The 13,197-nt window shown below is 40.7% G+C and overlaps 1 protein-coding gene across 1 annotated transcript in view; it reads left to right on the top strand.

Moving 5' to 3' along the window:
* Window positions 1–13,197, top strand: part of AK8 (adenylate kinase 8) — a gene marked incomplete at its 5' end in the record, with an annotated part of 70,195 nt that overhangs the window by 38,433 nt on the left and 18,565 nt on the right. Inside the window, one exon of the mRNA XM_084272726.1 lies at window positions 3,278–3,419. Within this exon, the coding sequence (XP_084128852.1) occupies window positions 3,278–3,419 (142 nt within the window). The remainder of the gene's footprint in view (window positions 1–3,277; window positions 3,420–13,197) is intronic.

The raw sequence follows: 13,197 nt of genomic DNA, 5'->3' as shown, positions 1-13,197 counted from the left end.
TTATCTTTGGACTTCTCTAATGATGAAGTAATACCTCTCTAGAGTCTCATTCCCCCAACTTTAAAAGTTGGAAACTCACACAAGCTTATGTTGAAAAGGAATTGACTATTCAAAGCTCCTGTGCTTCATAATCTACTTAAAACATGTAGATTGAGTGTCTCATCAGAAAAGCTCTAAATTTTACTTTGCTTTATAGCCCGTTGGGTCATGTGCTTAAGGCCAGGAGACCTCTGGCTAGTTACTTACAGACTGTGTGCCCCTCCAATTACAGGTTATTAATTTGCCTTACATTCAAGAGACAGTTCCACATAAGTGAGAAGGATTACCATGCTGCAGTTCTTCGTTACCTGCTCTCTCTGTACCACAGCAAAATAAGAATAAATACTGATTTCTTTCTTCCTTTTTTCTCCTTTTTTTTTTTCTCTTCCCCCTCTGGTCTGTGGGAGATGTTTTACAGTTTTAATGCAGCTGTTTTAAGTGTGACTGTTCCTGTTCAAGGGCAGCTGATGTACTTTGTAATGCCACCGAACAGCCAACAAGCTCTGTTCCCCTATTGTGTTGAAGTGATAGGTATGTTTGCTAATCAAGAGGAGAGCAGAGCTTGCTGTCTGACTTGTTTATGTTTTATTTCTCACCATCAAGCTTTAGAGGGAGGCACAGAATATATGTAAGCATCTATATTATTCCGTGATGTATATATGTACATGAGTATACAATAAAAATGTGCTGCTGATATCTTCTAGTCAGCGAGGTGTCAGAGTTGCCATGTACCCCCAGTATTACACAAAATACCCCAAATCCAACATGTCATTAGATAAATTGTTAATTGATTGTCACTGTCATTAGATATTATTTTTTGCCCCCTCTTCTGATGTCTTAAATTTTGTTCCAAAATAGCGGCTGAAGTGGAGGGGTTTGATCATCAGGATTCCCAGAGGGTCTCTGGGAAGCGATCAGATTGAGGAGATGCTCTCTGGTTCCCATCACAGTTGCTTCTTAATTTTCTTATGGGCTGTAGTATTTCTCCTTTCCTATATGCAGGATGGAAGCAGTTTTGCCCCTGGAACTGAAGAATCTCCTATGAATTGCTGGAAGCTCAGTGGCACAGAATATCCACTTATTTCTCTGTGCTGTTCCTGGGGCTTTCAGCTTCTGTCCCAATTCCCTGTTCATCCCACAGGAATGTCAGCTCCAGCAGAATCCCACCTCAGTGTGCATTTACTCAGGGGGTTCATAGGTTTCATTCAAATCCCTTGCAAAACAATCTGTAAGTATTCTGAAAATGTTTCCAAAACCCATATCATTTGGCATCTTTATAAATCCATGTTAATGATTCCAGGAGGAATCATGATAAAATAACATGCATCAAGACAGAAAGTTTAATACTGCAGCCAGAAATTCAGGAATACAGGAAAATTCCACTGGTCTCTGTATGGAAAACATCTTGGGGAAAGAGAAGGGGGGATTTTTAATTTTTTTTTGGTCTTTTATCCTGCCAGGATGTCTTGGGTTTGTTTCTTGTAACCTGGATGGTGGGGAGATGACCTGCCCTGCAAAGAGCACTGAGATTCTCCTGTTATCCTCTCTATACCTGCCTGCAGCTCAGGTCTTAGATACGCATCATCTGCCTAATAATGCTGCTGCCTGCTGCTGCACTGGTGTATAGTTAATTTTCTGCATCCTGTTTTTAACAGAACACCTAGTTTTGTGTTGCCATTTTGCTCTCTATCAAGTGTCTGGTTTTATTCTGTTTATTCTTTTAGCAGATGGAGAATATTGCTCTCCTTAACTTGTTTGTTGGGGTTTTTGTGTTGGGGGTTTGCTGTTGGTTCTTTATAGCATGGATATCCTCAATTAATACACTAATCTGTTTTCTAATTAATTCCCTACAGTTTTCCTCCCTTTTTGCTGGTACATTGAAGACTGAGTGTGATTCTGTAAACTCAGTCGATTTGATTATTTAAAGGGGAAGTAATGAATTTCATCATGGAGGTAGAAGCCTTTAGGAAATATAAAATTTCAGGAAGGAAATGGATTCTCTTAGTGCAGTTTAAAACCTGCTTGTACCCAAGGTACAGTGTGATACGATGGTAATAACCTCTCCTGAAATACAGGCACGTTCCTGTCAGCATTGTTAACAGTCTGACGTGTCGCCTCTCCTGCAAGCACTTGTTGTATTTCTCTATGCAGATTCAATGGCAGGGTGAGGATCAAAACATCAACTTTCCATGATGTGGATTTATGTAGCATCTTTTATTGTTTGTTTCCAGTAGAGGCGCCGGTGTATGAGGCATCCTGAACAAGTAAAGGGAAGGGACTCTCATTCCTTCTGGAAAATTGTTTGGGCTGCTTCTTTGGGAAGTGGTTTGCACTGATTTTCCTGACCTTGCTTTGTGGCAGTTTGACACTGAGCTCATCCCCTTGCAAGAGTCCTTGCAAAAAGTATACTCCCTGTAGTTGAACCTCATCATCTGATTTTTCTATATAAATAAAAAAAAACCCCAACAACCCAAGATATTTAAATCTAAGTATCTGGATTGAAATATTTTACTTCATGAAGGCTGTAGTGAAAAAATGCAGGATACTGCTTTACCACTGTGTCCCATTAAATAGAATTTTAAAAGCTGCATAGTAATTGTAATCCCAGTCAGCATCGTGCTGATGTTCTCTCTTGCCCTAAAGAAAAATAATAATAGAGGAAAGAGAACTTTCATCTCTAAAATTAGGGAGTCATCAGTGCAGTAATTACAGTAGTTGAAATACATTTTGGAAATTTATTTTCAGTTATAAAACCTTCAAGCCTTTGGGCAAATTGGAGAAATACCACATCCAGCCTGCTGTGGCAGACCTGTTATCCTCTGCTAAATGAAACACAGAACGCTGCAGAAAATTCTTCCCTGTTTTAGGATTTCTTTTCCCCAACTCGAGTCATTATTTTTGCATTTTGATAAGATTGTGTCACACACTTCAGTGTGACATCAACCCAGCACGGCTGAGAGCAGCAGTACATTGCAGAATTACGTAGGCAGCAGTTTTTACCAAATATTTTGCTTTAGTCCTGTAGTTCCTTGAGTTCTGGGGTTCTGTGATAGCACAGTAAATAGATAAAAGTAAACAGTAACTCCTCTCTCCAAAAATCTGTCACTCATAAGCAGGGATAATTCTTTGGGGTTTAGTTCCTGTAACGGTCTGAGCAGAAAAAAAAGTAGTGTGTGTCCTCCTCCTTAATTGCAGACTCAGCACACAAAATAAATATCATCTTTTTAATCCTTTCCAGTCCCAGACAACCTTGTTATGAAGATCCTGGCAAAACGCCTCAACGCACTGGACTGCGTGACCAATGGTTGGGTGCTTTATGGCTTCCCAAGAGACATAGAGCAGGGAGAACAGCTGCAAAAATCCCATATTATTCCAAACAGGTAAGATACAAATTTAGTAATCGTGACATTACATATATAAGAAATCAGTTTATGGAAAGTTACGGGTCTTTGTGGACACTGTGTGAGTTATTGCATCGTGTTTGTCTGTTCCTTCCGTAGCTAGAAAAGGGGTCTTGCTCCTGGAGAGGAGGAGATAGAGCGTTGGCCTTACAAATCCTCCAGATGGTCAAACTGTGGGAGAGAGAAGAGTTTTGTCGTTCTGGTTATTTGTTTGAGTTGCCTCTAAAGGCAAACCATAAGAAATGGATTAAAGTTTGGATTATATCAGAAGGTGTATTTTATTTGCAGCGGGGGGGGCGGGGATCTACATCTTCCTTCTTTAGCATTGGTATAATATCATGGAAATATATTAGTATTGCAGGGAGCTCATTATGAGGCTTTTGGGTTTTGTGAAATAATTAAAAACAACATGAGAATTATATTTTATTTGAGCTATAATGAAGTGTTCAGAAATGTAATATAAGAGAAACGAGCATCAAAAGAGAACTGTTATGACTGCCTGGCAAATAAAATGGAGTTGCTCTTCAGAGCTGGTCCAAGGGTGATGAGGATTTGAGATGCTGGTGTACTCATCAAAGCTGAGAGGCTTCTCCATTTCCCTCCAGGGCTTCCCAGTTCAGTCCATACCACTGGCTGACACGGTGGCCACTCCATAGGCATACCTTGGGAATTTGTAGGCTTTACACTTCCAGGAAGCTTATTCTTACCTAAAAAACTAATGGTGGAAAAGATACATTATCCACATAAGTGTTTGAGTTGGCAAAGCTTCTGCTCCTGTGCCTTCTGCGTGGCTGCTCTCAATCCCCCCTCCCCAGACAGGGTACAGCGTGGAACTGAGTTGGAGAGAGGAGTGAAAAGGGGGGGAGCTTGCAGTCATGCCATCAGGCTTTAAAAATGAAAGGATATGAAAACAGCAGTGGCTTTTTTTATTAAAAGTAAGACAAAATATATCTTAAACAGGAATCTATTTCACAGCAAAAGGGAGAGACAACCTTGAAAGTCAGATTCAGTTAAATGATCATTTCCCGTGGATTATTCTTCATGTGCATTTAGAGGAGAGGTCCTGAGCCCCTCAACATGTACCTGAGGTCATTGTGAATACTCAGGTGTGTGCTGTGTGCACCTTTGCAGGATCGAGACCTCATCAAGTGAGGAAGAACAACTCATTATAAAATGGTATGTGCAGAAATTTGGCACTGGTCCATTTGCTCAGCTTCCTTTTTCTTTAGAGGGCCCTTCACACTGTATCTGAGTTCAGAATTTGGCCCTTACTATTTTATACAGGGATGGAAGGGACAAAAATAGACATCATGCTACCTGATTGATTTTGGAGCTGGTATTTTTCATGAAACTGAAGTAGTAGGGGGAGAGGGTGATTATAAACAAAAGGACATATTGCAGCATAGGATAGCAGGGCAGTAATTCAGTTGCAGTTGTGATGCTAGTTATAAAACACTATCTGCAGAGGTGGTGTTTCTGACATCAGGAGAAAAACCTGATAGAATTATGGCCTTGAAATCAATCTGGGAATAGGATGCAGAAATCTATAAATCAGACACAGAACAATCTACAAAGTCTCATTTTTAGGAGGGCTCTGTTGATGAAATTAGATTAAAATAAATTTACATATATATCAAGTTTATTATTAAAATCTAGTCACATCAGGAAACAAAATTATTTGTGAAAGAGTATGTTACTCTGTGTTTTGAACTCAAAGTAGACCTCTTTGGCTGATCAGAACACAGAGTTATTGTCTGCTTGTCAAGTCACAAATCTATTCCTTAGAGCTAATAAATGGTTAGTGTTCAAATACTATGTTTTATCTGACTCCCACCTCATAAAGCTAGTACACATAATACTAAATTATACAGCATTGAGCAGGATCAGTCTCCTGACTCCTCCATCTTATGGAAAGAAAAACAAACCTAGTAATTGATGGTAGAAAAGAAGAAAAATAAAGTTATTTGAAAACAAACAAAATGGGCCATAAAGTTTGTTAAAATGTAATAATAAAAAAAACCCCAACTCATACAGCATCAGCCACTGCATCCAAAGAACTGCCCTGGAACAAAAAGGAAAATAATTCATTTTCCACTGAAAATGTAAGGTACAAGGTTTTCTTTAATTTAGAAATTGCAGTGGAGCAAGGACTTGCTTACAGACTGGGGCAGGTAAATGCTGCCCATATCCAAGAAAACCTGTCTGCCAAAGAACTGCTCTTTCTGTACTCAGAGAAGACATGTATTGCTTTCTGTGTTCCTCCCTATGAAGCAGTTACAGCTTAAGTGGACAGGATCCTAATCGTATTGAACTGTGGCAGCCTTTAGGGCAAATAAGAAGCTGAATCTATTAGTGGTCTCTCAGCTACCTAGTCAAAGAACACCATTAACCACTTCGTGCCTACAGTAAGGGGGAATCCAAATACACCTACAGGTTGGCATCTGAAGCTCAGAACTCCTAACGCAAAGGGCTGAATTCAGTTCCTCATCCAAGTGAGTGTAAATGGGTATTTTGGCTGGTTCTTATTGCTAATGCTTGGGCAACAATAGGAGATAGACAGTGTCGTGATGGATAGTTCTAATGTACAGGAAAATCTATTTAATATCTAGCAAAATCTTTCTTAGCCCCTTCTGCTCACTCCCCAACTTACAGTTAAAATGAGATTCAGCAGCAACAGTGTCATCTGTTGTCTATCTCTTGTCATTAGCTTCAGCGGGTTCACGACCAGCTGTCTGCTGGTTCCAGGCCAGCTTAGGGCAATCAGCAGTTTAAGGATTCCCTGAGCCAGAAGGTCATCTGGACAACTGTCTAATAGCCCATTTTCCTCGGCTTTATAGTCTCTTTTTTCAACACACTGTACTTTTGGCCTCCACCAAATCGTATGGAAAGGGGTTTTAGTTTCACTGGGTGTTGTGTGAAAATACTTCACGGTGGTTTCTCCAGGCTCCTTCCTTCTGTTGAAACACAGTTCTAAGCATTCCCTGTTCATGCTCTCCCAACACTCCTGGTTTTATAAGCTTCATGTATCTGCCTGTTCAGTCTCCTTCTTCCCAGGTGAAGAGCCTTGGTCTATTTATCCTTCCCTTTCCTAGAAGTTATTTTACACTTCTGATCCCCTGTTCTTTACCTTCTCTAGTTATTGTAGCTGTTTCTTTCCTAAGACAGGACCACCAGGACTGCATTCAGTTTAGAGGTAGCACTGTGTACTGGATCTATGAATATATTAGCATAAACCTTTCTTATTTTGATCTTAACTCCATTACTCATAATTGCTGGTATTCTATTAGGGGTTATTTTGATGGACTTCAGAAAATGTTGGGTGTGTAGACTTTGGTAACTATGACATGTGTCTCCCATTGGAAAATGTCCTAAAAAATCACAAAAGTATCACAAATCTCAACTGAGTGTGTAAAAACTCAGCAAAGAGCCTAAAGACCCTTTAATTCAAGATCTCTGTGGTTAATTGTAACAAGATTTGTGTTGGAGTTCTCCTCAGACCAACAAGGCAAGCCCCATCCAACTCTGCCAGTGGGCTCTGCTGCTAAGTCTGTCCCAGGATTCACAGTTCCTCTGTTCCATCGTTTCCTTTGGGTTTTTTCCCATCTCATCTGAATCCAGGATTGATTGTTTTACATTTCAATATTGATCAATTATGTTACAGTAGCGTCTAGAAACAATACAGGTGGACAGACAAGACTGAGCAGGGGATTAACTAAGGATTGACCTAACAATATAGATATGATATATTTCAAATACCCATTTTTTCCAATATTAAAGTTTTTTCTTTCCCAGTAAAGAAAACAAACAGCACCAGCTTCTCCATTGCAAATTTGCCAGTGGTATTTTATTTGGTCTCCAAAACAATGTGGCTGCATCCCTGATTAAGTCATCTTTAAAGAATATATTTAAAGCTGCTTTTTCATCACAGCACTAAGAGCCTGTATTCAAACAGTTTAGGATAATGAAGTTCCCAGTTTCTAAGGTAGAATCTGTGAATCTCTTGAAAGGGGAAAAAATCAGAATGCAAAAATAAAAAAAAAAACCCTCTTTGGTCTTTACATGGGGCTTTCATATTTCTGCAGCTGATCCCAATGTGGATTAGGGATAATAAACAGCCTATTAATGGAGGCCTGAACTAGGAAATGGAGTTTGAATCAGCAGCAAAATTCAATGGCTGGCGAAGGTTAATAACTCCATTACTATCAGCTCTATTTTTTAGCCGTTTGAAGAGCTAGGTGTTAGCCTTATCTTACTCCTCATTAATTGAGCTAATAGAACCCCAGTGACCCTACCATGCTGCCATTATCTGAGAGTTTACCAGACATGGACTGGAATACTTATCACTGAATATGTATTCCTCAGATTCATTTCTATATCAGAAATACTTTTGTTAAAGATCGTCTGTCTTCAGCTTCCTTTTTGTCTTTGCATTTCCTTGCTACCTTCTGTAACAGCTACATATTTGAAAATTAAATGTAAATGACTTAATTAAAATCCTATCAAGGAACAAGCCAAGTCCCAAAATAGTTGCATCAAGGAAACATAATAGTGATTGGATTATTCTGACATGTAAAAATCTTACAGGGCGTTTTTAAAACTTTGGCCTAATTTAAATGATGGATATTGTCTATTTATAATGGATGTGTTTTTAATTGCTGGCATACTAAAATCTGATGAGTAACAAAGAAGAAATATTATAATTATATCTTCTAATTTTCTCCTCATTTTCAGGGAGAAAAAAGCCCCAACACAACAGAAAAGTGATGTGGTAATCAAGGTACTAAATCAGTACAATAAAATTTACCTTCACTATGGGGGAGAGAGAAACAGTGGGGAAAGTCCAAGTGACCTATGTAGGGTTTGGCTTAATTTCTGAAGGCAGCAGTAAGAATAAGAGGCTGACCAATTCTCTCCTTCAATCATTCTCATTTTGTGTCTCTTCTGATTAGAAAGCAGCTCGCTCTTACCAGAGCCATTATATGGTTGCTGGTTTACTGACTGTTGTCTTCACTAATGCTAATTGGTTTCCCTTTTATTATCACTTTGCACATCACTGCTTCCATCTCAGAGAGTCTCTTCCTCCTCCTCTTCCTCCTCCTCCACACATTCCAAGTCAGACCGATTCAGCCCAAAGGAAGGGGCAAGACAGTGGGAGCTGAAGGGGCAGGATCTTCTGGAAGCTGATGGCATGACTATGACATAGAAACATATTTTAGAAAATGTGTTTTAGGGGATGAAGTTGTATTTGTCTTCACCCCACTGGAGGCACCGACCCCCTTAGCAATGCTGACTGCACATGCCGTGCCATAGCCATGGTCTCTCTGAGGAAGCAGGACGCCCTGGCCAAGCAATAACAATTACAGGGGTTTCTCTCCAACCAAAGCTCATTATTATGCAAAATTAACAAATCTTCCTCTCACCTGGATGACTCCTCTGCTTCCCTGAGCAGGGGGGATCCCTCTCACCCTCAGTTGCTCTGCCTGTAGCCTTTTCTAAACCATGATAACTCAGTCATCGTGTGACTGAACTCTTGATGCAAGTGTTTTGAGACTCATCCTTTTCATTAACGAGGTTTTAATTAAGTCATTTACCTGCTTCCTGATCTGCCTCTATTGCAAGAGGAGTCGCCGAGCATCCTGTAACAGGCAAAGTACCCTCCCATTACCACGTGCGTGGCAGCTGTCCATAAGAAGGTATACCTTGCTCTGGGATGCAGGCTCTGTTAAGCAGTCGTGCCCATGAGCTACTTAATAGTGACACCAGATTCACTTCACGTGCTGTAGAACACCACACACACACAGTCCTGCCCTACACAACTCTGACAGAAGCAGCTCATTGCACAGATTTCTGAGGCTGGCCATGGGTGAGGAATTATTCTCCCTTCTCCCTGGCTTCCCTAGGAGATTGTGCTCTCTCTTCCCTCACAGCATAGCACTCATCTATTGCTATTAAATAATCCAATAGATAGAAAATTGGAGGATTACAATAAAAAGATGATGTCACTTCTGCCACACGTTCTGCCTGACCTATGTTGGTACCATGAGAGCCTTTCTATCCTGGGGAAAAGCATTAATATGCATCTTGAGCCAACAATAGCAAGGCATCAAACAGAGTTTATACACTTCTAAAATCCTTCTATCGACTTTCTGTAGGATGCTGCATTTGCTGTCAGTAGCATCACTTCTTGTTTCTTATTCTGCTCCAATAAGAGCAGGAGGTATATTTGGCTTCAGCTGTGGGAGGCAGGTATTATTTTTAGAAGTTACCTCATACAAGCTCCTTTTGATGGCTGGAGTTTGGTGAAATCCTGGATACAGCAATTAAGGAGATCTCTGATCTCAGCAAGCTTTCTGAGGCTCCAGGAAGAGAAAGAAGAAAAGCTTCTACTTCTAAGTCAATATTTTTATTTTTTAAGGACCCAAAAGCACACACACAATCTTTTCATTCTTATTGCTGCTGAAAGGAGGGGTATTTTTCTGCAGTAGCTTCCTCTCACAAGTTAAGGAGGTATTAGGAAACCTGAAGGCTTTGCATCCTGACTGTCCTTATCTTGAAACCACTTTTCTCAGAAGATGCCAGTATCAAGTTTGCCTTTCTAAAGTCAGTACCTTACTGGAGAGAGAGAGAAAGCTCTGGAAGCTGTAGAGCCTGGGCTACTTCTCATGTCTTTGGCAATGGCAGAAAGGTTTAGATGCGGCAAACCAAACCAGCAACATCTCTTCTTTCCCTGTGTGGGAACAGGTAAAACCAAACTGAAAGCCCTGAGCTCAGATGGTAAATTCTTTGTGAAGAAGCACTGAAAGAGCCCTGAAGCATCCAACACAGGGCTCCTTGCTCCTCCTTTGGCTGCCAAAATTAGATGCCTGGCTGGCAGCAGCAGTTTGGGCAAAGTGACTTTGAGTAGGTGACATTGGGTAGTATTTGAGTCTTGAAGAGTCAAAGAACTTGGCTGTCAAATTCATCATTAGAGGAAACTTCCCAATGGAATACTTGACTGTGGTTTGGAAGGAGGTAGCTAAACCAGGCAGCGTTCCAGAAGGAGTCAGGGTGCAGGAAGGCCTGATTTGGTCGGCTGCATACGAGTCCTGTGCCCTTACATGCTGTCAGGCACTTCTGGGCAAAGGACTGGTTTGCATCCCCACAGGCAAAAACCTGTTTACCATGGGATATTATTATTAGAGATTGTCTTTTGTTCCTAGAAGAAACTGAAGATTTTCACCCAACCAACTAGCCAAGTTCTCACATATTTGCATTGAAAACCTTTCCCATATTGCTCAGGAAGCTGAGATGAAGGGTGTCCTGTGGTCAGTGTGAAGAACTGGCACATTTCTATCGTGTCAAGGGAAAATAGGTTGTTGAGAGAGGAGATCTGAGAGCTGCTGGAAGGAAGAATCAGGGTTTTACCATTCTAATTCACAGTTGCAACTTCATGGTACTAATCTCTGCAGGTCAACTACGACAGTTCAGGGCATTCACCTGTGACCCAACTTTGGTTTAAGGGACAAAATAGGAAATCAAAGTGTTATAATTTAAATAGTAGTCAGGTTACCTAACTTGTTCTTTCCTCCTCTGAGGTCTCTTCACTTTGGTGACCAAAACATGTGAATAGAAACCTAAGAGCATCCCTGAAAGCCCACTGGACTCACAGACTGGGTTCCTTTGGCTGTCCCAGGTTGCTCTCTGTTTGCTCTCCATGACTGACTCACTGGGTTGGGATCCAGCTATATTCAAGTGCTGTTTGAGAGCTGTAGCACTGAACCTGCAGCTCTTCTCTGAGGCTGTTTGGTACAGTGTCACTTTTAACTTACAGTTTTGGGAAGACTGGCGTGCAGGAAGAGACGGAGCTGCAGGTGGTCAGTGCACTGGGTGGAAGGTAACACTGCTGATCCCAGCACAGTAAAATACAAGGTGCTCTGTGAATTCCTAATAGTTCTTTATGGGCTAGAGCAGTCACTTTCAAAATTTTACCTTAATTTCTTCAGTTTTTCGCACACAAATAAGAACCATATACATGCAATTCTGATTTTGTGGGATTTAGGAGCTTTTTGTAAGGCAGATACTGGTTTCAAGATCCGACTGAAACCAGAAAGACTTTTGAAAAGGGAGGAAAACTTCAAATATAATGGTGTGGCAGCATTTTAATTTGCCAAAGGCATGAGAACACATATAGATAAAACTGCTGAGAGTTTTGCTTGTGTGAGAGCTGTGGATGGAGGCTTAGCTCACATATGTATGGGACCATTTGGGATCTGTAGGTGTTGAAACAGTGTCTGAAAAAGCAGGATAGGAAAAGGAGGGCTGTCCAGTGTTGGCAAGTATCACACATTGTGTTGATCTCTTGCCATTAACTTCAGCAGTGTGGTGGCAAAAGGTGACTGAATTATTCAGAGTAACTTTAGGAAGGTCACCCTTACATCTGTACAGGTTAAAACGGAGTTTGTGAAAGTCTGTTACTGCATTTGCTGTCTGATACTGAGAGCACAGGGGCGGTACCTTCAGAGGAACGACAGTACAAATGCGCGTTGCCTTTGAACTCCACGATAACAAGAATTCAGGAACTCTGGAGTAAAAACTTACTGCCAGCTCAGCTCTGATTTAGCAGTCTCTTTGGAGCTGAGACTAATCCCAGGGTAAGCCATTGCTCAGTGCTGGCGTGGCTGGTGAATTTGGGCTGTGCTGAAAACCACAGGCAGAACAGGCATTGCGCTTGCTTGTGCTTAGATTTGCCAAGCTGAAGATCTGGGAAGACAAGTGCATCAGTCTGTAGCAAATATAATAGGGCTTGGGTGATTAAAACTGTCAAGTAATATTGCATATTGAATGGAGACTAGTTTGTCATTACCATGAGGATTAGAAAGTGTAATCTTCATTAAAACATTGGTGGATTTACTGCTGTTTGCCTTGGAACAAGGTATTTGCTCGGAATTTTCTAGTAAGTATATTTAGCAAGTGCAGGGCAAGTGAAGAGAGCAGAGCTGAATACTCTCAGAGCTTATTCTGCAGGAAAGACGTAGGAATGATCCCTTATGTCTGACAGATGCTGGATCTAATTCTGTTGGTCTGGATCACCTGCAGTCACAGAAATGAATTAATCGCTGTGGCTTAAATTGGCTTCCTTTGGCTCAGGTGTAGTGGTGACCCAATGGTTTTGTGCTGTGTAAGGATCATATTTTCTGTCCCTAAATACATTATGTTTACAAAACTCCTTGTTACAGAACTCTGTCCTTTGTAAGGCTTGAAATACATTTGAGCAAGGCTTTATCCTTCCCACAGAGGCATTGAAACGTTACCCTTTCCCAACACACACTTTATTTCTGAGCTTGGTAAGACCATTGTTACGCTTTGCACGTGATAAACAGTATTTTAAAAACAATTGTAGTCTAATGTTGTCCTGATATAACTGATTATTCATGTCTTGCTGACAAGCACTGAGTGAATGATCCAGAGGACAGTCTGTTCTTTTGATATAATTCCCAAAGATCAAGGTGCAGCGGGTTAAAAGGCAATTGTTTCCTTTAACCTTCTAGTAAATGCTGTTATGTTTGTGAACATAAAGTAAGTTGATTTTCAGGCCAAGTCTGTAGGAATGGTTCCTCCTCATGTACTTGGAGTGGAATCAAAGGATTTTTACTGACCACAAATTTGCCCTAAACTTAAAGAAAAGATAAAGAAACCACGTGGTATCTCAACCCCTTGAGTTCTTCAGACTCTTCAGATTAATAGATATTTTTCTTACCAGTGTTTGCAGCAAAACACT

Source organism: Gallinula chloropus (genome assembly GCF_964237585.1).
Source record: "Gallinula chloropus genome assembly, chromosome: 18".
Lineage (NCBI taxonomy): Eukaryota > Metazoa > Chordata > Aves > Gruiformes > Rallidae > Gallinula > Gallinula chloropus.
Note: the sequence above shows the minus strand (reverse complement) of the source record. Positions and strands in the feature narration are given on the sequence as shown.